The sequence below is a fragment of the Schizosaccharomyces cryophilus genome (genome assembly GCF_000004155.1).
Source record: "Schizosaccharomyces cryophilus OY26 unplaced genomic scaffold supercont4.7, whole genome shotgun sequence".
Classification (NCBI taxonomy): Eukaryota; Fungi; Ascomycota; class Schizosaccharomycetes; order Schizosaccharomycetales; family Schizosaccharomycetaceae; genus Schizosaccharomyces; species Schizosaccharomyces cryophilus.
Window position 1 is genome coordinate 327,919 of NW_013185630.1, and position 24,273 is coordinate 352,191.

A 24,273-nucleotide genomic window follows, 5' to 3' on the forward strand; every position below is an offset into this window, starting at 1 on the left:
TAATGTGAGTAGTTTTTGGGTGAAAGTGAGATGGAGTTATAACAGGAAAAACACAAGCTTCGGTTTCATGATCAGTAGAAACCATCTTTTGTCTTTGACGAACATAAAAAGTTTTAAGGCTTTTTTCAGTCTGAGATGTAGAAGATGAATGTGAATGCGTACTGTGAAATACATTTATAGGTACATGTTTGTTAATAAAGAACTAGTATCCAAAATTCATTATCAAAAGTTTAGGAACAACGAAAAGAATAATAAATTGCAGTAGAAGAAAAGAAAGCATCTGCTGGGGATCCCAATCAAGCCAAAAGCTACTCGTCGTCGGGTGAATAGAATCAATTTAGTGAATCCCAGCTATGTATATTAACTATAAACCTCTCCTCCTTAACAAAAAAGCTAAAGGTATAACATAAATATCTGGTTTTTCCTCAAACACCATCAATTATGGGTTTCATGCTTTCTTATTCTCAAATTACCACATAAAGTTTCCGGAAAAGAAAAAGATGCCAAAATCAACAAACAGTAAATAGTAAAGACCTTAAAATGAGTCTGGTTACGAACCAACTCGTAATTTGAGTACCATGAGTCGAAAGCATTATGTTTCTAACGTAATTGAAGATTTCGTGGAATTTTTTGGTAACGTTGATATCAAACAGAAATGAAAAACTTGTAATCTATTCTTTTGAAAGACATTAAGTGACCACACGATGGATGTACTTATTAAAAACACGGATGAAATAAAGCCTTGGCGTAATATATATATATGTATGTATGTATAAATAAAATCCATTTACAAAACACAAAATGGAATAAAAAAGTCGTATGCTCGCGATAGATAAGCCAAATTGTACACTTGAATGAGTAAGTTGTACCTCGCAAATCTACCATTGAGGAAATCATGAAAAGGAAATAAAAACCAAGAAGAACGGACACTCTCCAATGAGAAGGAAGACATCTTTTAAGGAGTTAAGAACCAGGCATGCTGTAAGGCATCTTGGCCAGTAATACGGAGCTCTGGCTGAAGACGAAGCATTCTTCGCAGTAGATCCAGGCCAAGAGGGTCAAAACGGGGCATTAAATGATTTAAGTCTTGGCTTTTATACAGAGGATAGGTAGTCTTATATTCTTGAAGAAGAGATATGCCAGGCCATGTTTGTTCAGTAGGTGTTCCTAGGAGACGAAAGATTTTAAGTAGCTGATCTTCATTATTAGAACCAGCAAACAAAGGACGCCCTGTTGCCATTTCAGCCATGATGCATCCAACGGACCAAATGTCGATGGAAGTGTTGTAAGCCCTTGAACCCAACAAGACATCCGGAGCACGATACCAAAGGGTAACGACTTCATTTGAGAAGGTATTTACAGGAATACCAATAGATCTCGCGAGTCCAAAATCAGCCAGTTTCAACTCACCTCTATTATTGATGAGAAGGTTTTGCGGCTTCAAGTCTCGGTGTAATACACGGTTTTCATGACAGAACGAAATCCCACTTAGCAATTGTCTTGTGAAATTCTTCACCTCGGAAGGACTTAAAGCTCCTTGGTTTCCGTATGCATCCATATACTTTTTCAGGTCTTTTTCCATATATTCAAAAACGAGCATCAGCTTATTGTCCGTATGTAAAACATCAATCAGCGACATGATGTTTGGGTGTCGAAGCTCCTTCATAAGACTAATCTCTCGAATAGCCGTGCTAGGGGTTCCTTCCTCCGGGTCAATTCGGATTACTTTAAGAGCAACAACTTCGCCCGTTGTGCGGTTTTGCGCTCGATAAACGTTCGCATAAGTTCCCTCGCCTGTCCGGTCAGCCTTTTTCTGAATCAAAATAAAGGAAGCTTCTTTCATTCTTACCTAACTTTTCTAATCTTTGATAGTTCATGGCGGAGGACATAGCAAAAATTTTTGCTTTGGTTTAGTCAAGGTGTAAGAAAGCACTTAGAGTGAAAGACAAAGAAGAGAGGAAACACGATATACTAAACAAACAGCGAAGTCTAAACAAAGCTACAGGTGATAAATATTTTTGTCTTATTGCATCCTATGAAATTTTTGGCTCCTTTTTTAGGACACTTTTTTAAGGAACATGGAAATCTCATTTTTGAATGTTTGCAAGACAAGGTTCATATAAAATAAGATGAATCACAGTAAATAAGCGACAATGCTACATAGAGTATATATAAAGGAGAGAAAACAACAAAGAATGGTGCATATTTGTTTGTTTTTTACAACTTCTAATATCTAGGAACAACACGGTTCTAACAAAGATTTGGTAAGTCCTACAAATAAAAAAAACTGAATGGAAAACCATTCAAACAGGAACAGCCCAAAACCTTTATTCAATTCTTAAGCGTTAAAATTTAATATTTATACCCATTTATGGAAAAACTTGGTTTTCTAACAAAAATAAAACGTAAAAATAACAAAGGCAACTAAAGAAATCCATTGAGGAGAAAATACCGTTACATCTTGATCAAATTATCCGTAAGCGTTTATTGAAAAGGGAAAACACGTAAAACGGATTTGTCAAGTTTAGCCGAAGCTGCGTCATCCAAAAACCAGCTAACTCGGTCAGGATGAGCACGAGCTATCAAGGCAGAGGGCAACTTGGACGTACTATCTTCAATGACGGAAGGTAAAATGTCTTGCTTGCTAGAACCGGTGGTTACAAAGGCGACAGACAAGGCATGGGTGACGACGGGAAGAGTCAAAGTAATACGTTCCTTGGGGGGTTTGGGAGAATCAGTAACTGGAGCAACCCAGGCAACATCTTCTTCCAAAAGTTCATGGTCAGGAAATAAAGAGCAAGTATGGCCATCGGGGCCACAACCTAACAACATCAAATCAAATACGGGTACTTTAACAGTGGAGGCATTAGCAAAGACATGCACCAATTGCTTTTCGTATTCATCAGCAAAGGCCTGGGCATCCAAGGGTTCTTGCTTCAAGAGCTCAGTATCGATGGTATGAACCTGTTCAGGTACGAATCCAGGTAGGGCATCAAACAAAACTTGTTTGCAAAGAGCATAGTTGGAATTTTCATCATCCAACGGGACAATACGCTCATCAGCAAAGAAAACCTCCCTATTTGTTTGTTAGTAAACCATAGGCAAAACTAGCAGAATTTTGAGCATCGTACGCGAATTAATGAAAATATTCGCTTGAGCTTTCATGTGATCTTTCTATATGAAAAGATCTAAAGCGGCTTTTCCATGATACACCGTACTGTGATATATAGCACTCTACTTCTAATACTTTGCTCTTTTCCATATTCTCCTCCGTTCGGTTAAGAGGGAAGAAGGAAAAGAGATTTTAATTTATACTTACCATTTTGAGAAGTCAATATTGTTTTTCTGTTGGGATAATCCTTCAGCAAGGACTTTGGGTAAGCTACCACCGCTCAAAGCCAAAGTAAACTTTCCATGCTTTGCCATAGCAGCATCGTACTTATTTTTTACATATTGTCCAAGAGCTTTGGCAACGGAACTACCTTCAGAAAACGAGTAAACCGACATAATGACTGCTTAGTAAGTTTGCTATGTATAGAATTCGGCTCCTGTCCATTTTATAACTTGGGTCACTCAGTAAGGTATGATGTAATTTGTCGCTGTAAACAGGATATACCGAGGAAATTAAAGATGATGATAGTTTTCAGATCAAAGTTTGTAATTTCTTTTCTATAGTAAGCTTGTTTGCTGGTGGTTGCAAAACACGATCCTGTCAGGGAAACAGGATTCTCAGTTAGGAAGAGCCACTTTGGTCTTCAGAGCCAGTCCGCTAAGAATACTGTTGAAGAGATACTGTTAAAAGTATCTGTAGGGAAATATAAAGAAAAGAGTTGAAAAAATAAGGAAAGCTGTAGGAAAACTTTGTTGCATTTGAGAGTTTGATAGTTGAAAAAATAAAATAAAATAATGAGATAAAAACAACGAGGGTACAAAGGATAAAGAAGCTTCATGAGGCTCCTGTGTTCAAGACTTTTATATTTTGCAGTACAACCTCTGTCTAAATTTCATAAAAAAACCCAGGATGGATGTTTACCACTTGCAATAGGGAACAGTATTCGTTTGAAGAATAGGTAATACCATGTCACTATGTGAAAATAAAACAAGAATCGACCGATGTTTATTCAGTTCTCAAGCTAGATTTTGTCTGAGAAGCATTAAGATCAGTATCCTTCCTTCCTTAATTACATATGTAAGGGATCAAGAACAAGGAGTATAATGTTGGTATGGAAGGTTCAGTTTATAATTTTAATAAAATTTTAAACAAAACAAATTGAAAATTGAACATTATCATGGTTTTATCTTTCCCACACATCGTGCCTTTGAATCTTTCAGCTCCTTTTCAGGGTAAACATGTTTTATGAAGACTTGTTATCGACAATGAAACATTATTTTTCTTCTTTTATTCCAAACACAACATAGCATGAATTCACCAACTAGTTAAATAGAAAATAAATCTGACAAAAACTCAAACTGATCATCTTTGCGAACAACATCGGCAACGTCGCGATATTGAATACCTTTTCTTTTTTGTAATTTCGCCAATTGGAAAGACTGGTCTGCCAGCTTCTCAATAAACATTTCCTACAGATAATTCAGTCAGCATTATCACATCTTCCACTGAACAGTACATACAGTAGCGACAGACACTAACAAAGCAGAAGCGTTGGAACAGGAATGAATATCTTCGTCCTCTTTTATAATCTTTTTTACCCTGCTTAATGGCAACACGGTTTTCCCAAGAGGCCTTTCCATATTATACAATTGACAAACGAGGTAACTTGAACAGTGAGTTGTTGGATAAAGGAACCACAAAAATAGTCGACGATCAAATTTAATGCTTTAAAAGTCAATCTAAATCTCAGAAACCATTATCTACTGTTTCTAAAAAAGGGCTTTGTTGTATTTGTTAGTGGGTTTGTTGAAAAATATTTATGAGACGCGCTACGCGTATTTTCATTTCGTAACCTCGAGTAACATACCTACTATTTTACTAAAACTAGTTGGTTTGGGCAAAGAACTGGTAAGTATATGTTTGAATTATAATTATTATTCATATTCATAAAAAAAAAAGCTTTTATTTTATATATATTATGCTTCAAACTTCAATGAGCAACCCACTCTGTTGCCAAATTCTGCAAGTTTTTAATACCATGCTGGTGTATATAAATATAATATGAGTTTCCTCCTGCTACTTGAAAAGCTTATGCTTTACACATAAATACAACTGGAATCAACATAAATATTCTTAAATTTTTCTTAATAGCACAATTGCTGCCCTTTTGCTCTTTTCAAATGATCCCAAACTCATTTTTTTGATGAAAAGGCTCACTTTACGTAGGATGACAGACAATTCAAGAATGCAGGATAACAGATAAAGATGAAACGCGACCGATTTCTTCATCCAAGTTGATATATATATGTATATGTATATATATATTTTGTTCTTCAGTATTCATTATCATTATAATCAACATACAAGAAAAATTAATGCGGTATAATTTATTAGACACACGCAAGTTGTGTTGGCTAATGTCAATAGGTGTATAAACAAAATGAGTACCCATCTGCATCTTTAGATGGTAAAATTCAGAACCAACAAACTTCGGAATTAAAACTGTGATGTAGCTTTTCAGACTTAAAAGAAATAATACCTTTTTACATCATACTAATTCCGCTTTGGAGACATTTATCAAAGGAGGAGTAGAAAGTTGAGCAAACAACTTCACTCGAACGGGAGAAAGCAATTTCACAATTCTCACCGCTCCATCATCACCATACAATGATAATATTCCCTGATCCTCTTCATAACGAACGTGTATTAAATTTAATAGATCAAGATGAACACGCTTTTCCATCCCCAAACCAGGGAAAAATACATCGAAATATGAAGGAGCAATGAAGCAGACAACACCATCTTGCCAAGGTTGATGCTTCTCTACCCATTCACTAAATATTTTGATATGTACACTAGTTTCTTGAGCAAATTTACTTATCACTAGTCGACGACTAATGTCATTTGCTGCTTGAGACCAAACACGTAGGCGTTTTTCTGATGCAGTTTCTCCTTGCAAAAGTAACTGCAGTTGATAATGTACAACTAAATCGGCATATCTATCAAGTGGTTCCGTAAAATGAGTCAGATCGTCTGTCTCATCATCTAATGTCAAGTTTAGCATGTTCATAGCTATATCGGGGCGGTACTTGGGCATTTCATACACTGCCCGAGGAGTAATCTTGTAATAGTAAAGTTGAAGAATATTACGAATAGTCTCATCTTCAATCAAGCATAACGACCGAAGCAATGATTTTGGACTTGAAAGATCTAACACGCAACCCATCTGAACAGCCATACTCTGTAACATTCGACAATTTTCACGGCTTGGCATTTTTTGTACTCTCAAAAATGCACTATCACGAAATTCTCTTCTTAAATGGCTGGCTACAGCTCTGTTGGCGGTATCAAGATAGGTTTCACGTAAAACTTCCACCGGTGATGACGCAAAAAGATTCGTTTGGTTGGGATTAAAACTGGAGTTTTCTTCATCCCATCGTCGGACTAAATTGCAATATCGATTCAAAGGAATATCAGTACCGAGATGATGAACTCGTATACGAGAGCCAACGGTACTAAACAGTTTCAAACGAGGATCAGATTCCAAGAGTTCGTTCGCCTTCTCAATAGGATAAGCCTTGCGAGGATGGATAACTGCCCAACCTACCCAAGTGCCCCTAATCTTTCCAGAAGAAGACACGTCTAGCAATAATGATATTGTGTAACAATCTTTACCCTCTTTCAAAGCAAGGGCGTCTCCCAAGGCCGGTGGAAATAAGGAAACCGTTCGTTGACATAAACTTACTGTATTACCACGACGTTGCAATTCACGGTCAAGCGGTGAGCCCGGCTCGATAATACGCGAAACATCTGTAATATGAATGCCGACATGATAGCCATTGCCAGTTGGCCGAATATGAAAAGCAGAAGAAACAAAGGGACTTGAAAAATCATCTAATTTGTTATCAGAATTATCAGGCTGGTTATTGCGTTTATGGCCAGTGAACATAAAGACATCTTCCGAACGATAATCACTTCGGTTCGCATTATTTAAAAAGTCATTTGATAATGCATCTAAAGAAGAGGATGCTGAAGCAGCAGCAGAACCCTCCCAAGGCTCAGTATGTGCACCTGTATCATGAAGGAGCGCAGCCACTTGAGATTCGATATAATTCATAGGACCAAGCTCACCTACGAGCATTCCAAAAGGGTGTAGAGATGTCACTGGCCAACGTTTAATTGAGGCCAAAAAGAGACTATGGGAATACTTTTGGTCGTTGTTTAAAAAGTCTGAGGGTGCCTGTTCAGTCGGAATGGCAATTAATGGGACGCGTTTATCCGAAGGCTTGAACCAGACAATCTTAGGTTTCTCTCCGGAGATCATTGTAGGACCTTGTCCTCCATTAGTAGTTCCTTGTCTTTCTTTATTCGCAGCGCTGCTGGGTCGTAAAATACCCAAAGATCCAGAAAAAACCTGACCAGGAGCCCGCTGTAAGACTGCAACGACATGGCCGGCATACTTTGGCTTTTCTTCAGAACTTAGCTGCTTTTGGTCAAGCAAAAACAGTGTTTGGCCTTCTACTTGTTCGTCATCACGAGCCTTTATCGCTGATCGCTGAGGAACCTCGAACAAAAGAGAATCATTTGCAAGGTTGTCAAAAGAACCTCTGGTGGAAATTGGGTCCTTACGACGACGATTTTCTTCTTTCTCAAGTTTACCAGTCCACACTTCTTCAACGTCCAGGAGTTCTACGGCAACAACATCACCTTCAAGAGCACGATTTCTATCCTTGGAGCCACAGATGAAAACTTCGGCATCTAAGCCATTGACATTGACAAAAGCATCAGATCTATTTTTCTTGCTAACAACAAGTACACCTGTTACTAAGCGATGTTCAGCCAGTAACGATGGGATCGATGATTGAGGTAGATAAGGAGAAAATAAATTTCTACGGGTATTGCCAGATCCACCAGCTGGGTAATTATTTGTAGAAGCTATTGAGGAATTAAGGCTCAAACTTCCAGTAGAACGTCTATGTCGATGACCACCTCCGTCAGGACGAAGAGAAGAGGAAGGTTGATTAACAATGTTTCCAGAAAACGAAGGGTTGGCTGAGTGCGTAGGACTGTTATTATGAGATGTGGAAGGGCGCCATCGACCATCCAAAATCCGAGGTTGAGGGCGCAACAAAGGGGGGACGGAATTCAAAGTCGGTAGCGGAGAGGATTTTACGGAGGGAGGAGGAGGCAAAGCATGTGCGGATAAAGGAGCCAAGGGAGGCATGGCAGGAGAAGAGACGGTAGCTACACTGTGACTTTTAGCATGTCGACGAGGACTATTACTAACATTTGGTGATATAGGAGAAACATTCGACGAAGCCAAGCTATACTTGGAGGACACCGTAGGGCTGGCTGTAAAAGAATCAGCAGAAGATGGAGGCGTAGAAAAGACGCTGGAAGGATAAAAAGAGGAAGTTGGAGTCACCTGAGGGTGAAAATTTGCGGAGGAAGGATGGGAAAAGGAAGGAGAATTGGACGTTGAAGTGTTCACATTTATGCCAGCACTGGCACTTCGACGATGACCGTGGCCATGACCATGAACAAATGAAGATTCTACAGCCGGTAAAAGGCTTGTATGACGTAAATGATGAATATGTTGCTGCAAGGGGAGCCACGTTGGGCGATTCATGGAAGAAGCAGTAGAAGGGATAGCGGTTTGAACGGGGCCCAACCGAGAATTTACATTAGCAGAACTAGCATTGGAAATTAAAGTCGGGCTGGTTTGTATATTGGTCGAATCCTGAAGTAAAGGATTTACCCTGTAGGAAAGGTCATTTTGAAAATCTTCACCCATGACAGAAGTGAACTAGGGAGAAAGAAAAAACAAAAAAAGAAAAAGGAGAAAAACGATGGAAAAACAGAGAGAAAAGAAAAGCAAAGAACGAAAATTTTTCTATCAAACGAACAATAAATTAAACAAAGGTGAAAACGAAGAAAGACGAACTTTGTCCAGTTGATAACGGATTTTTACAGACGGTAGTAGGTTAGTGGGTAAAAACTTTGGTAATAAAGGATTAACAAGAAAACGAAGGAAAGATGTAAGAGAATGAGATGAATAATAGGGCCAACAAAAAGGTACCAAAACGAAACAAGAGACGTAGAAAAACGAAAATACAAGACAAAGTTAAAACGTGATGTTCTTCCCACCAAAAAAAAGGTATATAAGACTGGGAAGAGTCAAAAATTTCCCAAAAATAAAGAAAACACAGTAGGCGTGAATGGGAAGAAGAAGATTAGTTAGTTGCAGGTGGTTTCGCTAAAGGATTTTTTTTTTTTTCGCTGCACCCGAGAGAAACCGAACGACGTAATTCACAAGATTGCTTTCTTCTGTTTAACAAAGTTTTGGTAAGAAGTTGTTACGACTCTTTATCAGTGTTTAGTGATGTATAAAATATACGTTATTCCGCTACCGAAAGTTCGATAAGGAAGTGGAAGGACCGGACCAAGACCAAACTAGACTTATGAGGTCGTGAAAGCAGATAAAAGGTAAGAAGGGAATGAAGAAAGGAATATGGCGATCGTAAAACTGCAGAGGAGAAGGATTTTTCAAACAAAGAATGAAAAGAAAATAAATTGGGGTGATGGGTATGAAACGAGAGAGAAAAAGAATGTGAAGGGGAACAAACAGAGAATCTCAAGAAACGTCCCGAATAGAGTAAGGAATACAGTGATACTGAATCTTTTATTCAATACAATATACAAAAATCTTACAAAAGCTAAACAGCAGTGTTATAGCGAAAACCATTCGCGTCTTAATTTGCGTGGTGTGTGCAGATGACAACTTCAGTACTTACGTAAACGTAGACAAAAGGGAATTCCTTGAATAGAGTATCGCTAGTGGTTGGTACACACAATTTATGGAATCGCAAGGAAGGTTTTTATCTGCTTTACAGAAGTCTGTTTGAAATCAACACAAACATTAACATAAGCCTAAACATTATAAGCTCAATTGTAAAGCCTTTAAAACTCGGTAGCAAACCCTTAACAAGTAAATAGAAACCATAGAGGGACAAAAGAAGTCAAAAGAGAAGATAAAAAAAAAGAAAAGAAAAAGAAAACACAGAAAGTGAGAATTGATCTCCAATTATTTACTTTTACTTTTTTTTTTTCTTTCTTTTTTTTTACTTTCAAGAGTCTCTTCTCCTCGTAACCGTCCTCAAGTCCAACAGCAAGTGGTGAATCTATGCATCGTACACAGGCTTTATGTAAGATGATACAGCAATCACACTAATTCCACAAGAACAACTTTGCCCGAATAATATAGATTCTAAAACTAGCGATTTTTAAGAAATCAAAAACAGAAAAAGATTCCTCAAGACATTTAATTCTTCAAAAGGCCATGAGAGTCTTCTGTTTATTCCTCTATTCTACCAACGTCGAAGTCAGATACCACGTTAACATGATTAGTATAATAGAACGTTAATGGAATCATCGCGTTATATCAAGTAAGCAAAACAATAAAAAAGTGATACAGAAACGTACAATTGGGATGGAAAGCACAAGATTATCAGACAAGAAAAACGAGTCTATATTCAAAATCTTTCGACTGGTCTGGCTAAATGAGATCGTTTCTCTTGCATTCTATCTAGTTCACTGGAGAGATCCCTGTACATTACTAGCGTCTATACACGTAGCATAACAGCAATCCAATTCACGTATACAACGATACAGCTAGAGTTAGTTTGTCTATTCCACTCGATTTATATAATTATATACGGCGTGAAGGTCCTGCCGTGACAACTCAACCCTCATAATGCTACAGAGTATATTGTTATACGACGAAGATGAACAAACCAAAGAGATGAGATAAAGTAAAAATGCAACGTCTCGTATGAATAAAAACAGTTGGCAATTTAAACCGTTTACATATTAACCTAACTGTTCCCAGTAAAATCTTCAGTGGCCGAACGAGTAAACGTGTTTGTGCATCTTTTCTAGTCTACTCGGAGGACAATACTAATAACTATTAGTAAATAAATAGAAATGTAAAAAGAATTAAATGAAAAGTACTTTGTTGGATCTTTCCAGTGACACTTCCATCCATTGATTTATTACTCAACTAGATACATTTCGTTTACGTATTACAATACACTTCACTAATAAACATTTTACTAGTAAATAGTAGTGAAGAAATAGATACTGTAAGAAAACTAATAGGAAAAATGCCAAAACTTTACGAAAAAAAAAAAAGGAGGATCTTCTATGAATGGAAACAAATTACGTTGACTTTTCATAGAAGAGAAGTAGAGGCTTTGACAGAATTTCCATCACAACTTGAAAAATTTTCATTTTCTTCCTGACCGTACTAATGTTCAAATTGAGCGTTTAAAACGAGATGTTTCTTTCTTTACGAGGAAGAAAATGACAATAAACCACATGTATTAGTGTTGTCGAAAAGTCGATTTCGCTAACTAGTTACAGGCCCCTTAGGAAAGGTCCTATTTATTTCCACCATACACCTTATAAAAAAGTAAAACCTCATATTTTGCTCGGTTGCAAGAATTTTAGAAAATAGTAAACGAAATTTTCTGTTCATTCAGTTCAAATACTGTGTACTAGATTTGAAATCCTTTTTCGTTAGAATGCTTAGAATCGTCATTGGAACCTATTCTCACCTCCTGTATGGTGTAGATGTTGACCTAGAGAAGAAAGAATCGAAGCCTTTATGGTTGTTTGAGGCTCATGAAAGCGCTCTCACCGCTTTAGCTACGAATGGACTCCAATTAGCTTCCACTAGCTCAGATGAAACTATCAAGTAAGCCATTTGATCGTCTAGTTTGCTTTGCTTTGCTTTCATAGAATTTCCCCATTAACACATCTAGAATTTACGATCATAGTCGCAATATCCAAATTGCTGATTTAGCCATCCCTACAGATTTGCCAAATGCTATTTCTCGTAGCCTGTGCTTTACAAAGAAACACTTGTTAGCTTGCCACGATCATGGTCAAATCACTATGTGGTCTAGAGATTCTTGGTTACTTGTTCATACTTTGAAGTCTTCCTCCCAAAAAGGCATTAGTGGAATTGCAGTTCATCCTTCTGAAAAGCTTGCTTTCAGCGTTGGAGGAGACAGCAAACTTCGACTTTGGGATCTTATTCGTGGTAAAGGTGGAAAGGTGTTGCCTTTGTCATTTATCCCTGAAGGGATTCTATTTCTCAATGATTCCTCTTTTGTTGTCATGTCTCGACGTGGTTTAGAGGGTTTTAAGCTTGTATGTACATTTTAAACAAAGCAATTTTGCATTCTTTACTAATCTTTTTCTTTCTTTTAGGATCTAAGCTCCTTTTTCAGTCATAAATCTACCACACAGCTTAATTGCCTTTGTTTATTCCATTCAAATTTAATTGTTGGTTGCGACAACGGTTCCATAAAGGTTTTTGATGTGAGCTCCGGGGATGTAGTAAAGGAATTTGTTGCTCATGAAAAAAGGTACACTTAATTTTTTCTTCTTATCGTTTTCTCAATACTAACATTGTAAATAGAGTAAAAGCTGTTTATGCTGTATCTGATTATCTCATTTCTGCCAGCTCTGATGGCTCTGTACATATTTGGGACAAAGATTTTAATAAAGTAATGGAATTACAAGCTCCAGAAGAGAACAGAATCACTTGCATGGTTGCAATGGAATCTGCGGTAAATGCATCTGTTAAGGATACTGCCAAATTTACTGAAGAATCCAATGAAAGTGAGTCTGATTCGGATAGCAGTGAGTCTTCAGATGAGTCGACAGAAAAGGCAACCACTTCTGATCGTACAAAACGTGCGCGAGTCGAGTAGATGTGATACTGAAGGAAAAAATAAAAGAACTTGTCGAATTATTAGACATCTTCTTTTTGGTTTGGGTTTGCGATAGGTCTTAAGTACTATAATATGAAAGCAAAAAAATTCTTCTTTTTTACCTCATACAAAACGTTCTATGAAACGTAACCAATACTTTAAATTTAGTTCTACACATATTTTTTATATTTCACATATTATGGAACTCTACATATTTATTCATTAAACAATTGAAAAGCAAACAACTAAAACTTAAAAAGATAGCAAAATTTTGAATATTTCAGAGCAGCAGTGTATGGTTACATAAAACCCACTATGAGACCTCAAAAACAAAGCCTTCCAATTACTACAAATATTGAAAAATTCTCCTAATCTCTCAACGGTATTTTTCGCCATTTAAATTCATTAAGTCTTAGTATAGAGGAAGGCTTTTATAGTTCTGGCAATTAAAAAAACGAATTAGAAGGAATCTAATGAACCAATAACAAAAAATCAACATGCAAGAATATCAAAAAAACCAAGGATACATATGAAACATGAAGTACAAGGCATTCTAATTGGCAGTTATAGGCAACGGTGCGAATCTGGAAATGCTGAGAGAATCTATTTGCCATACATTAAATTATTGGCCCAACTGGGGCTATTGTGAGTGTCATGCTGACCTGTATCATTAAGGAAAAATCCAGCACCATAATTGTTCATCGATCCAGAATGAAGGTTACGAACATTACCGTGGTTATGAGAAGAGCTGGACGAACGTACACCCAACGGATTCTTTGAAAAGCTAAGGCGAATACCACCCTTTATGCTACTGCTTAAACAAACACCTTGAAGTGCCTTTAAAGCTTCCATAGCACAAGGGATATTCTCAAATTCAACAAAACACATTGGACCATTTCCTTTGGTACGGAAACAAAGACGCTTGTAGCCAGGTTGCGTTGAGAAAAGTGCTTTTAATTCATCTTCAGATGTAGAGGGCGGAAGATTCCCAACGTAAATAGTATTACAAGGAGGGTTCTGATCGGCAGGATTAATGTTGGTAGGCGTTGTAGCGGGAATTCTTTGATGAATACCATGATGCGATGCGTAAGGTGAAAACGGAGTGGAAGGTGGAACAGTTGAAGCAGACAGAGGATAGTCTCTGGTATTAGAGGGTGTTAAAGGAGGACTGTTAACACCAAAGGCACCATTGGCTGAAAGAACTCTGGGATGAGGAGATTGGGCACTCAGTGAATGTGCATAACCTCCCTTATCTGAAGGGAGACAGGGCCGAGAAACGTTTGTGTTTATCGAAAGTGAGTTAAATCTCATAACGGGAGGGACGGTATCTTGTCGTAAAATAGAGCTTTTATTGGCGGTAGGGGACCATGTGGGAGAAGAGACATCATCCTTCGTAAGAGCATTGGCTAACGATAATGGATATGACACAGGGAACGACGACCATAGCCGATCAGATTGCAAAGTGCTACTAGGAGCGCTTGCAAATGATTCATTCAAAGGAGTTTTGGAGTGATCGTAAGCAACATCATTATGGCCGACAGCAGAATTCGAAATATGATTGCTTGGACGGCGTAAAATATCACGATTACCAAATAGTTGACGAATAGGAGAATGGTTTCTAGAAAAGCGAGCACTACTTTCTGAGCCTTCTGTCCCGTCGCTTACATTTGTTTGGCTGAGATTGCGATAATTATCAATGACGGTCACATTGCAAAGACCATAGAGATCACTCGAAAGTAAAACATCACGAGCCGCGAGAGCTGCGTCTCTGGAAGAAAACACAGTTAATCCATAAGCAGTATCATTATCAGATGTAGGAGGGACAATTTCCATAGATATAACGTTGTTAGCAAACAAGAAAGTACAAGAAAATTCTCGAGGAGTTAAATTTCGAGGTAGATCTTCAATTTTTATAGCAAAGAATCGTGGATAGTTAATGCTCATTTTAGGAGGTGCAGACGCCAAACCCCCGTTCAAACCACCAAGCAGCCTTCCAGTGGGAGTGGTGGATTTCTCCCCCAATGGATTCAAAGAAGCATAAGACGGCAAATAATCAGGATCAGCTTTTCCTAACTGGGGTTCTGGATTTTGGGGAGACATATGCAACGCTTGACCCTCGTCTTCGCCATTTAGAATCCCAGCAGGAACCAAAGAAGAACCACGAATAGTGTCGTCCATAATGTTCAACGACTCAGGAAGCCTTTTTTTAGATAGCAAAGGAGGTTGCTTGCTAATACTGGGTGAACCAACGAACATGTTGTGTCAAATATTCGCTTAATATAATATAAAGAAAGTTGCAGAGAACTGAAAAGCAGGAAGTAAATTGTTCCAAAGAAATAGAATTGTCAACAACCAACGAATCTTGATGAAAGCAACCGCTTTGTTAATAGACAATTAGCTAATGCCTTTCGAAAATCTTATAACGCGGGTATGGAAAATGTATCCAAAGCAATTTTAGAATAGACAAAAATTGAAAACAAAATCTGACGAACCCAATAATCACAAAATATTAGATAAAATTGGAAAGTAAGATGCAACACAATATAAAAGAGGGACGGGAGAAACTTAAATAAAACACAAAGCCAAAAATGAGAGATGCCAAAAGATGACTCAAGTTCTGTCAAAGGATAGTAGGTAAGAAAATGAGAATTCACCGGAATAAAGTATAGTATTATCAATGCAAAGATGCCCGAAATTTACAAAGAAAATTGATTTTGTAAAATGCCTATTCAAATTAGTAACACTAATTGTATGATTCGAGGGGAAGAAAATGTATGAATCAGGGTTGCGAAATATCAAAAGAGCGACACTTTATGAAGGGAAAAATGAGTATGAAAAAGTTTTTTTTTTCAATCAAAGCTTCGATTTAATCGAAATAGCTCAACACAAACAGAATACTTGTGCAATAAAAAGTAGAGACAGAAGACAACTTTGATTATAGAAATCAACAAGTCCAAAAGATTCAAAATCCAAAAGCAACAAAAAAATAAAATCAAAAGAAACGAAGTAAGATAAAGCAAACAAAATTTAGAATTATTGGAAATAAAATGCAAATGAATGAAAAAAGCAAAAAAAAGGTAAAGGGCTATAGAAGAAAAACACGAAAAAGCATAAAAATATCGAAAAAGAAAGAAGGAAAATCAAAACGAAAAAAGCTTGAAAAACAAGGCAAGGAGGAAATGTTGCTTTGGCAAGGAGCGAAAAGAGTAAAAAAAAAAAGATTGATTAATACACAAGACTGTCCACTATCAAATAGTGCTCCAAGAGTGAAAAACGAGAGAGAGGCTGGTAAGTCCCGGAAAGGAACAAAACGGACAACCTAAAAAAAATGAGAGGGTCTAGAAAGGAAATGAATTTGATAGATTCAAAGCCAAAGACGCGTTCTTTACGATATGAACGTAAACACGCTATCGCGAATCGAGAAGAACCGTTTCAAGATTCTAGGAAACCGTAAGCAAGTGTAAAAGAAAGCCTCACTGCTTGATATTATTGCTTTACAAGCACAAAAATGCTATTGGAATTATTTTTCCAACTGTTGAAAGCCTTTTTTTGCAAAAGTCTTAACTTTTTCACTGGTGATGGATGGAGGTGGTTGGTAAGTAATTTCAAGAGATGGCAGGATAGGAGCATGAAAGTCTCGCAAAATGAATCTCGACCTGATAACCATTAGCAAATAGCATTTAATTACAACATTAAAGAGAAACACACCCTCATCTCATCCTTAAAATAAGATTTGCCGAATGACTAAGTTGTAGGCGTCAATTTTCATAGGAACATGCGTTCTTCACTTTCTTTTCCATGTCAATCAAGCAATAATAGTTTTTTTACCTTCTTTTTTTTGATTGATTCTTTTTTTGTACTTTCAATTTAATTTCGTTATTTCGTAATCATTTTTCCATTTTCCTATTTTCTCATTAGAAGGGTTTCTCTTTCAGTAAAAGCTTCGTCTGTATCCGCGAACTTGCAGAGAAACGCTAGTAGCTTCTCTTATACATTGGACTAACATATTGAAAGAAGAAAACGTTGTTTGCCGCCAAGGTTTGATATTGCTCTTGAAATCAGTCATCTGGCTGTTTGGCAGCTGTTGAATCAACCGGATGTACTTTTTCCTTAGAAGCTTGAACGTGAAAGGAAGTTATGCTGGTATATGGAAGCGATGGTCTTCTTCTTTAGGTAGTGATTTTGTGGCATATCCTTCGACAGAAACGACGAAACTGCCTCTGTCCGATGGTTCACCCAGACAACAGAAGCGAATGGTCTACTGTATTGTCAGCTATCGGGGTACTGGGTATGCGGGACTTCAATATAACGATGCAGCGAAAACAATACAAGGGGAGATCTTTCGTGCGTTCTGTAACGTTGGTGCTATTTCCCCTTTCAATGCAGATAATCCCAGAAAGGTCCGTGTTCGATCCGCCGCACGAACAGACAAGGGTGTGCATGCAATTGTAAACGTTTTGGGCCTAAAGCTTTTGGATCATGCTGGCTCTTTCCAGCCTTGGGTCTCGCTTGTCAACGAGCAACTGCCAGAGTCTATCCGTGTATGGAAAATAGAAAGAACATTAAACTCATTTTCTCCTCATAAGGCGTGTCATAGTCGTCTTTATGAGTATTGGGTACCTGCTTTCGCTCTCGCGACTCCATCTCCTTCTTCTCTGGATTCACTCCTGTTTACAAAGCATTTTCAACTACCTCATACTTCACACAGAAGCATCTTGGAAACGATACAAAAAATTCACTCTGAAGAAAACTCTGGATCATCTCCTTTCCGGATTTCTTCCTCGAAACTGGAATGTTTGAAAGAGGCATGTTCTTTATTTCAAGGAACGCATTCTTTCCATAATTATACTACAGAAAAAAAGTTTGGAGATCCAAGTGCACGGCGTTATATGCTTCATGTCGGTATTGATGCTATCCATTTTGATAAGTATAATCGTCAATGGTTGAAGCTTACGTTTCACGGTCAATCTTTTATGAAACATCAAATTCGAAAGATGATTTCTGTTCTTATTTATTTGGTACGCTCTTATCCGTTTTCAAATGCCTCTCATGTCATCCCAGCAACATTCCAAAATCATATTCGTCTTCATATTCCCAAAGCCCCCCCTGAGACTCTCCTTCTAGCAGAGCCCATTTTTCGTTCTTTTCAGAATCGCTGCGAAAAATTTGACTACGAACCTTTAGAATGGTCTTCTTTTGAGGATAATATGGCTCACTTTGCGAATCATTATCTTCGAACACCAATGCTAGAGAACTTTGTGTTTACAGATGCGTAAGTAAAATCTTATTACCTTATCTTATTAACACCACTAGATATACAAAATTTTTCATGTTGCAAAAGCAAGATCGCTTACTTCATGAATTTACTTCGGCCATGCAGACGCCATCAAATGAAAGCTACCAGTAATCATTTTTTGATTCTACATAAAAAAAAATTGTTTTAGGTTTTGTTTACTTTCACTCACTGCATAGCTAACCTGTCTAGAATACCGTCATGATAGCACAATCAATTTTTTCCTTCTTTTGATCCTTTTTTATCCTTTGTACCTTGCGTTGTAGTCACCCGTAAAACCTTGGTGGGCTCGTAACTAGACGCTTGGGCCAGCCAACTAGCCGAAGGAGCTGATATCCCGTTTAATAAAGGATTCACCTGTGACAGTATGAAAGAGTCATTCTTTATATTTTGTTAGTATAGCTTCTATATGGGAATAGATGGAGTAGAAGAATACATACACTTATTGCAATGGCACTAGCACGGCTAAGTCCAAGCTTTTTCGAAATTCCAACCTGTGCTTCAGCACCCAGGCATACCAATAAACATTTCCCTTCGTTTTTCGAATAGAAATTTGCATTAGCGATTAACTGTGGGTAATGTGCAACAAGTATGGATTCAGGGCTTTGTAGCACAAAAACTACTCGAGGTAATGAATCTTGATCAGGATTTTGACAGCATCTTTCTAATAGCATATTGACCTCGTTCAAACCAATCGTCAAACCATGTTTTCTGTAATCTTCCTTAGCCGTAGGCAGAGATTGGATTAACGCCTGGGTTAATTTTTCTTGTATTGAGACATCTATATTTACCCTTTGAGAGCATTAGCAACGTCACCCCAAGGACATTCTTTCTTACCATGGCACATTTAACGGATTCTCCAAAATAAGCTTTACTTTATTTTGCTGTTTTTTCATTCTACTTCTTCATAATCTCTTAGCATAGAAGTCTGTCAGAAAACTCTTGTTTTCTTGTCTATTGTTTTTCAAGCAGTTCAGCATGCCTTGGTACCTTCTTTAGTGATATGTAAGAAAACGCACTAAACCGTAAACAAATCTAGGTATGTAGAAGTTTAAGAAATGAATTAGAATAAAAGACAATTATGTAAGGTGCAATATATTGTTTTCTTAAACGATTAATTCCAGCCGTGTTAAGAAAACTCCTTGGTTTGAAAGAAACCCAAGAGTTAGGATCACGAGATGAAGAATGCGAACTTTTCAAGGAAGCTTTGGAATCCTTCCCAAGAAATATGAGAACGACGAATTCTTCGAATGATAGCTTTAAGCTTGAAAAGCAGTACAATAAAAGTGAAAGCGACGAACACAAATTTTGAGTTTCCTGAAAACCAGGTAGAATCTTTCTTGAAGAAACCAACTTTTTGCATTATTTGTGAGTATATCCTTGTTAGGTTTTTTATGAATTTTATCAGAAAATTACTCTTTTTAGTAGCGTCAATGTTAGGTTGTGTTTCTGCTAATAGATTTCTGTTAACTTCGTGTTGTAACTCTTGTTCAGAAATGTAGTTGAAAAGATCCTGTAATGTTAGTAACACTTCTCTTTCTCTCATAAAGCACAGATCTTACTTGCTCTTTCTTCTGGTATGGGACTGTGAGAAGCGATTTAGCAAGAGGAAATAACTTCCATTCACAGGCTAATACCACAAGCTGCTTCTCTATTGGATATCTTCGATCATCTGAGAAAAGCTCAGACTTTGATTGCTCGGCCAGTGAAAGAAATTCAGCTACCTGTTCACTCGACTCCCACGTTTTGTTAAAACAATAGGTAATTACCCTAGAACAATTGGTCAATCAAAAGGCCTTTTGATAGGAAACGTACAATTCGTTTAATAGTGACCTAGGAACTGCACCTTCGTAAACAAGTTTCAACCGTTGCTGTGTTTTCTGCCATGAATGTCCAAGCTCACTAGAGACCCGCAAATACAAGTTGCATGCTGAATTGATATTCCCTTCTTTTGAAAAGTCTTCTTGTAAATAGTTTTCTAAAACATGTAAAGAGGAAGCAAGGTTTCCTTCAAGGTAAAGTTTATAGGCATATCCTACAGGGGAATGATACATAATGGGGGAAGCGATTAAACTCATTTCATGCTAAAAGATACGCGGATTAGAATGAGCAAGGAAAATATTCCATTCCAATTCTAAATATTATTTTTTTTCGGTGTTGAAATAAACACAGGTGTTCCAAATACCTTTTTATTCTATAAGTGAGGTTCCCAAAGGTGTAAACAAGAGAAGGTCAGAAAGAGATCAATTAGGTCAAGAAGGAAACAACTGTTAGTTCTGTATACAAAGTTTAAATGAATGAGGTTTCAAATCAGTCGGAAACGAAATAAAAAAATTATTGTTTAATTGAAGTGTGAGTAGCTACCGAAAGGTTAAAGGCCATTCTAGGTTTCATTGCGACGATTGCTTTCATAGCTTACATTTGTTATAGCCTCTTTTTTTAAAAAGGACGAAGCAAGTTCTATCTGTTTAAAAAAGTTTCAAGCTCAAGAGCTGGCTGAGAGAAAAAAAAGCTTTATTCATTAAACCATAGTCATATACCTTTGAAATCACATGTCTCCGTACACTAGAGAACAATATAAACAGAAAGGGTAACGCAAACTTAAGCGGTACGTTGAATCAGATGATAACCGCTGTTTGTTTCGACAACATGACTCAATTCTCCAGGCTGTAAGGCGAATGCGGCGTCCTCAAATGGCTTTTGCATTTCGTTTCTTCCAAAAAATCCCCTAAATATATAGTTAGTGTCTGTTTCTATCTATAATTCTTGAACGTGAGGTCCATTCCCAATTCGCCGAATAAGCTAGGAAACACCTTCCGTTCATCGAGCTACGTACAAATCACCTCCCCGACGAGCAGAGCTGCAATCTGATTCTTGCATGGCAAGATCATTAATATTGACGACACCCTCTTTGAGCAAGTTCTCGAAATGGTGGATTCTGTCCCAGGCTTCTTCCTTGGTTCGGGTAATGTGCTCCTCTCTCCAAGAGCTAGGTCGACGACTTTCCTTGTGCTTTACTAATAAATGACTAACACGGATCTTTGGAGAAGAGGGTGTTTCCAAACCTGTCGAGTTTGGGACAGAGAATTCATTAATCATATACTGATGCAGAGCCTCCATATTGGTAGAGGCAGGAGCCTCCCATAAAGACTCATGAGTCTGTGGGTTAAAAAAGTAAGGACGGTTTCTTGATCTCGAAATTTTCAAAATCCAAGGTTCAGGCAATCCGGTATTTGACATATTGAGTATGAAGAGATAAGAATAATTTATTTAATGCTACAGAAAAAAAAAGTTTGATATTGGAGGCAAAAAGGAATCGTTTTTATGGTTTCGTGGTTGGTATTTTGAAGACGTTCTATTAAAGAAATGTAAATAAATAAATCAGTTGCTATGCCAACGTCATATTCGTGTGTTACATATGTCTTTCATAGATGGAAGGGTAATGCACGTAGGAACCTGTTCGAGCAGAAAAGGTGGCTTCATGGACTCTACGTTTAACCAATAGCTTATTTCCAGAAAAAACCAATTTGAAACAGCAATAATTAATCGATTTTCGTTTATTTATCTGTTTAGAAAACGATTGACTCTGTTGGGTTCACTTTGTAGCAAGAAAAAGTTAATAATACACTGCAATTGAAGAAGGCGTTGAGGACCGAGAAAAACTATACATCTTGATTGAGTCGATTAAATGAGTTAGAGTTGTTTTGAAGCTGGAATAAAATGCAGGAAAACGAAAGAAAGACGCGCGATTCCGCTAAATCGATGTTTTCAGATTCAGACGACTCATTTCCTATAGAAAAAATAAGCGAAGATATGGTGCGCGAGCTGAATAGTATAGAAAAAGAATATATATTACAAGATCAACTGGAGGAAGAAGAAAAAGATCACATGAACAAGCAAGGCAAGGATCATGCGTCGGGACTTTTAGAAAATTGTTTTGAACTGTTACATGCCAAAGATGACACAAGCAAATTTGTTTCGTTAACAATGCTTGCAAGATTGCTAAATGACAATCCCGACTTCCTTTTTGCTTTCTGGGAAAACATGGATATGAAATTCCTTGATCGGTTGCTGGGGTCGAAAAATTACGAATATGCAGATTTGGGTGTTTCTGTCCTATTTGCCTTTTGCAGTGATGAGAAGATCCTTCGTAGCTCTTTAATGAAAAAACGCATACCAGCTTTGTTGACCTGTGCCATTCGACATTACGATCTTTGCCTTCCCATTATATGTGCTCTATCGTCTAATCCACGTTCAGCGAAGTCTCTTTTATATTACACATCCTTTATTATCAATGAGTTTCCCCTTCCTCAGGCTCTTGAGATTCTGTCGTATGGTTTGTATGCACTAGAGAAGATCCAGCTATATATGAAACCAATTTTTGAAGGAATCGATAAGAGAAACGGATGGAAGTCTCCTGATACTTCTCTGTTTTTTCGAAATCTTTTCGCACGTTTTCCCGTCCATCTGTGGTATTCAAATGACCTCTCCAGCTGTATTGAACCATTCACCAAGGTTGTTTTGGAAGAATTCATTACAGAAGAATCTATTGCAAATGCCTGCGTTATGCTTTTCTCCCTTTTGAAAGCTGTTGGTACCGATGAAGTAATGGAAGACAATAAAGAGTCTTTGCTTTTGGTGATTGGCCGCTGTGCTGCAGAAATCCGTGCTAACTTGGACCTTTTGGTGTCTACTCTTGATGAAAAACAAAAGCACGAGAGCCTCTCATATAGTGTATGTTCATGCTACGAAGTACTTGGAATTTTGATTCACTATATCTGTGAAAACTGTGATAAGCTTTCTCAAACTATTGAGCCCACAAAGTTTTTTCAACTTCAAAGCACTCTTTCAGAGCTTTTTGGAGATACAATGGAATTTATTCGTGATGCTTGGGATAATATGAGGCATCACGAGAGGTTTGCTGTTCACGTCACTGTTGTTAGCGCTATTGCTACTCTTTGTCTTTGGCTTACAGAAGATGATAGTCAATATAAGCAGGCTTCTGGTTTAATGGATGTATTCATGGCACTTTGGAAGTATGGCTGGAAAAATGGAGTTGAATATGCCAAGTGGATTGGACTGGCTCTTCCCAACATGCTTTCTGAGGAAATTTGCTTTAAAGCATTTAAAAATGTGAAGGGTTGGGAAATTGTATGGGAAGATTTCAAGCGATGTAATCGAGAGTTAGAAGCAATGAATTCAAAGCAAGCTTTATTTGAAGAGATGGCTGAAGATGAGAGGACAACTCAAGCGTTCCAAGACTTTTATATATTGCTAGAAGTGAAGTCAATTATCCCTTCTTCTATCTGGAAACATGAATTGTTTAGACATCCTTTGTGGAAGGATATGTTGGATGAATCTTCATGATTCATAAAATGTGATTTTGTTAAAGTTACTTTCTTTATTACGATTATGAAGTTATACCTTTGGAATTATTCTTTCTTTGTCTTACCCCTATAGTAATGTATCAATGATTCTGGTCGATCAGATCTTAATGGACTATTTAATGCTTTTCTAATTACAAATTACATTGTCGTATGAGAACGCTTTTATTATAATGGGAAATGACAGTTAATATTTATAGGTTCCTTGCTGGAAGAGCCTGTTCTATTTATATATTAGAATTATCAATTTTTTTTATTTTTGGATGATTCCTCTCCAGTTTGTTGGTGTGGTAAAATGGGATGGGATGTTTTAAAACATTCTTCAATGTCAGAGAAAAGATCTCTTTTACATTTCCAACGTTCTTGATTTTTTTGATTTTTTTGTTGCACTACAGTTATTATGTCTCTTCTCATTTGTTAAGCGTATAACATAATGCTTTTAGTCTTTGATATCATTAGTGTTTGTGATTACTGTTAATACTATGTCTTTTTTGTTTATATACCACTGTAACGTATTTGTTTGGAATCGTATACTAAAATTTTATGGACATACATGTTCATTTGAGGATTAGGGAATTTCAATCGTTACAGCAATGTGAAATAACGAAGCAGATATGTTGTCAACTTTCGAGAATTGAGTGTCCCAAACTTATAAAATGTATGCACGCACCATATTTTTCAAACATTCAAGAATGGATACCAGTT

General features: G+C 37.3%; 11 protein-coding genes across 11 annotated transcripts; 3 read left to right on the top strand and 8 right to left on the bottom strand.

Moving 5' to 3' along the window:
* Positions 1-202: 202 nt before the first annotated feature.
* On the bottom strand, positions 203-2,411 carry SPOG_03340 (CMGC/CDK/CDK5 protein kinase Pef1). Its single transcript, XM_013169754.1, has 2 exons — positions 1,850-2,411; positions 203-1,794 (listed from the first exon to the last, which is right to left on the bottom strand). Exons 1-2 carry the CDS (start codon positions 1,887-1,889, stop codon positions 956-958), a joined length of 879 nt encoding a protein of 292 aa, XP_013025208.1. The 5' UTR covers positions 1,890-2,411; the 3' UTR covers positions 203-955.
* On the bottom strand, positions 2,337-3,546 carry SPOG_03341 (6-phosphogluconolactonase). The gene is made up of 2 exons (XM_013169755.1): positions 3,320-3,546; positions 2,337-3,076 (listed from the first exon to the last, which is right to left on the bottom strand). The coding sequence occupies exons 1-2, from the start codon at positions 3,505-3,507 to the stop codon at positions 2,485-2,487; spliced, it is 780 nt and encodes a 259-aa protein (XP_013025209.1). The 5' UTR covers positions 3,508-3,546; the 3' UTR covers positions 2,337-2,484.
* On the bottom strand, positions 3,518-4,941 carry SPOG_03342 (histone-like transcription factor family). The gene is made up of 2 exons (XM_013169756.1): positions 4,633-4,941; positions 3,518-4,581 (listed from the first exon to the last, which is right to left on the bottom strand). The coding sequence occupies exons 1-2, from the start codon at positions 4,750-4,752 to the stop codon at positions 4,438-4,440; spliced, it is 264 nt and encodes an 87-aa protein (XP_013025210.1). The 5' UTR covers positions 4,753-4,941; the 3' UTR covers positions 3,518-4,437.
* A 135-nt stretch (positions 4,942-5,076) lies between these two features.
* Positions 5,077-11,103, bottom strand: SPOG_03343 (RNB-like protein). Its single transcript, XM_013169757.1, has one exon. The coding sequence runs from the start codon at positions 8,904-8,906 to the stop codon at positions 5,661-5,663; it is 3,246 nt and encodes a 1,081-aa protein (XP_013025211.1). The 5' UTR covers positions 8,907-11,103; the 3' UTR covers positions 5,077-5,660.
* A 167-nt stretch (positions 11,104-11,270) lies between these two features.
* Positions 11,271-13,066, top strand: SPOG_03344 (Shk1 kinase binding protein 15). The gene is made up of 4 exons (XM_013169758.1): positions 11,271-11,867; positions 11,935-12,325; positions 12,386-12,543; positions 12,597-13,066. The coding sequence occupies exons 1-4, from the start codon at positions 11,695-11,697 to the stop codon at positions 12,889-12,891; spliced, it is 1,017 nt and encodes a 338-aa protein (XP_013025212.1). The 5' UTR covers positions 11,271-11,694; the 3' UTR covers positions 12,892-13,066.
* Positions 13,067-13,079: 13 nt separating this feature from the next.
* On the bottom strand, positions 13,080-16,636 carry SPOG_03345 (RNA-binding protein Scw1). The gene is made up of 2 exons (XM_013169759.1): positions 16,600-16,636; positions 13,080-16,547 (listed from the first exon to the last, which is right to left on the bottom strand). Exon 2 carries the CDS (start codon positions 15,145-15,147, stop codon positions 13,495-13,497), a length of 1,653 nt encoding a protein of 550 aa, XP_013025213.1. The 5' UTR covers positions 15,148-16,547; positions 16,600-16,636; the 3' UTR covers positions 13,080-13,494.
* On the top strand, positions 16,611-19,374 carry SPOG_03346 (tRNA pseudouridine synthase). The gene is made up of 2 exons (XM_013169760.1): positions 16,611-18,163; positions 18,205-19,374. Exons 1-2 carry the CDS (start codon positions 16,989-16,991, stop codon positions 18,296-18,298), a joined length of 1,269 nt encoding a protein of 422 aa, XP_013025214.1. The 5' UTR covers positions 16,611-16,988; the 3' UTR covers positions 18,299-19,374.
* Positions 18,168-19,276, bottom strand: SPOG_03347 (RNase P and RNase MRP subunit). The gene is made up of 3 exons (XM_013169761.1): positions 19,022-19,276; positions 18,625-18,976; positions 18,168-18,565 (listed from the first exon to the last, which is right to left on the bottom strand). Exons 1-3 carry the CDS (start codon positions 19,078-19,080, stop codon positions 18,398-18,400), a joined length of 579 nt encoding a protein of 192 aa, XP_013025215.1. The 5' UTR covers positions 19,081-19,276; the 3' UTR covers positions 18,168-18,397.
* SPOG_03348 (uncharacterized protein) lies at positions 19,205-20,554 on the bottom strand. Its single transcript, XM_013169762.1, has 3 exons — positions 20,000-20,554; positions 19,747-19,954; positions 19,205-19,697 (listed from the first exon to the last, which is right to left on the bottom strand). Exons 1-3 carry the CDS (start codon positions 20,260-20,262, stop codon positions 19,356-19,358), a joined length of 813 nt encoding a protein of 270 aa, XP_013025216.1. The 5' UTR covers positions 20,263-20,554; the 3' UTR covers positions 19,205-19,355.
* A 123-nt stretch (positions 20,555-20,677) lies between these two features.
* On the bottom strand, positions 20,678-21,708 carry SPOG_03349 (peptidyl-prolyl cis-trans isomerase Pin1). Its single transcript, XM_013169763.1, has 2 exons — positions 21,021-21,708; positions 20,678-20,912 (listed from the first exon to the last, which is right to left on the bottom strand). Exons 1-2 carry the CDS (start codon positions 21,422-21,424, stop codon positions 20,786-20,788), a joined length of 531 nt encoding a protein of 176 aa, XP_013025217.1. The 5' UTR covers positions 21,425-21,708; the 3' UTR covers positions 20,678-20,785.
* Positions 21,709-21,904: 196 nt separating this feature from the next.
* SPOG_03350 (DUF1941 family protein) lies at positions 21,905-23,551 on the top strand (the record flags this gene model as incomplete). The annotated part of the gene is made up of 2 exons (XM_013169764.1): positions 21,905-22,016; positions 22,044-23,551. The coding sequence occupies 2 exons, from the start codon at positions 21,905-21,907 to the stop codon at positions 23,549-23,551; spliced, it is 1,620 nt and encodes a 539-aa protein (XP_013025218.1).
* Between the last annotated feature and the right edge of the window lie 722 nt (positions 23,552-24,273).

What these genes read in the sequence shown, in the direction of transcription:
- SPOG_03340 (XM_013169754.1), bottom strand. Translation starts at nt 1,889, where the DNA reads ATGTCCTCCGCCATGAACTATCAAAGATTAGAAAAGTTAG. An exon ending in TCAAAGATTAGAAAAGTTAG is followed by an intron (nt 1,795 to 1,849) that starts GTAAGAATGAAA and finishes CTGACCGGACAG; the next exon opens with GCGAGGGAACTTATGCGAAC.
- SPOG_03341 (XM_013169755.1), bottom strand. Translation starts at nt 3,507, where the DNA reads ATGTCGGTTTACTCGTTTTCTGAAGGTAGTTCCGTTGCCAAAGCTCTT. An exon ending in AATATTGACTTCTCAAAATG is followed by an intron (nt 3,077 to 3,319) that starts GTAAGTATAAAT and finishes ACAAACAAATAG; the next exon opens with GGAGGTTTTCTTTGCTGATG.
- SPOG_03342 (XM_013169756.1), bottom strand. Translation starts at nt 4,752, where the DNA reads ATGGAAAGGCCTCTTGGGAAAACCGTGTTGCCATTAAGCAGGGTAAAA. An exon ending in TGTTAGTGTCTGTCGCTACT is followed by an intron (nt 4,582 to 4,632) that starts GTATGTACTGTT and finishes AATTATCTGTAG; the next exon opens with GAAATGTTTATTGAGAAGCT.
- SPOG_03343 (XM_013169757.1), bottom strand. Translation starts at nt 8,906, where the DNA reads ATGGGTGAAGATTTTCAAAATGACCTTTCCTACAGGGTAAATCCTTTA.
- SPOG_03344 (XM_013169758.1), top strand. Translation starts at nt 11,695, where the DNA reads ATGCTTAGAATCGTCATTGGAACCTATTCTCACCTCCTGTATGGTGTA. An exon ending in AGCTCAGATGAAACTATCAA is followed by an intron (nt 11,868 to 11,934) that starts GTAAGCCATTTG and finishes TAACACATCTAG; the next exon opens with AATTTACGATCATAGTCGCA. An exon ending in TTTGTTGCTCATGAAAAAAG is followed by an intron (nt 12,544 to 12,596) that starts GTACACTTAATT and finishes CATTGTAAATAG; the next exon opens with AGTAAAAGCTGTTTATGCTG.
- SPOG_03345 (XM_013169759.1), bottom strand. Translation starts at nt 15,147, where the DNA reads ATGTTCGTTGGTTCACCCAGTATTAGCAAGCAACCTCCTTTGCTATCT.
- SPOG_03346 (XM_013169760.1), top strand. Translation starts at nt 16,989, where the DNA reads ATGTACTTTTTCCTTAGAAGCTTGAACGTGAAAGGAAGTTATGCTGGT. An exon ending in AACTTTGTGTTTACAGATGC is followed by an intron (nt 18,164 to 18,204) that starts GTAAGTAAAATC and finishes TAACACCACTAG; the next exon opens with ATATACAAAATTTTTCATGT.
- SPOG_03347 (XM_013169761.1), bottom strand. Translation starts at nt 19,080, where the DNA reads ATGAAAAAACAGCAAAATAAAGTAAAGCTTATTTTGGAGAATCCGTTA. An exon ending in AATCCGTTAAATGTGCCATG is followed by an intron (nt 18,977 to 19,021) that starts GTAAGAAAGAAT and finishes ATGCTCTCAAAG; the next exon opens with GGTAAATATAGATGTCTCAA. An exon ending in CTAGTGCCATTGCAATAAGT is followed by an intron (nt 18,566 to 18,624) that starts GTATGTATTCTT and finishes CAAAATATAAAG; the next exon opens with AATGACTCTTTCATACTGTC.
- SPOG_03348 (XM_013169762.1), bottom strand. Translation starts at nt 20,262, where the DNA reads ATGAGTTTAATCGCTTCCCCCATTATGTATCATTCCCCTGTAGGATAT. An exon ending in AGGTCACTATTAAACGAATT is followed by an intron (nt 19,955 to 19,999) that starts GTACGTTTCCTA and finishes CAATTGTTCTAG; the next exon opens with GGTAATTACCTATTGTTTTA. An exon ending in CATACCAGAAGAAAGAGCAA is followed by an intron (nt 19,698 to 19,746) that starts GTAAGATCTGTG and finishes CTAACATTACAG; the next exon opens with GATCTTTTCAACTACATTTC.
- SPOG_03349 (XM_013169763.1), bottom strand. Translation starts at nt 21,424, where the DNA reads ATGTCAAATACCGGATTGCCTGAACCTTGGATTTTGAAAATTTCGAGA. An exon ending in GCTCGTCGGGGAGGTGATTT is followed by an intron (nt 20,913 to 21,020) that starts GTACGTAGCTCG and finishes CTATATATTTAG; the next exon opens with GGGATTTTTTGGAAGAAACG.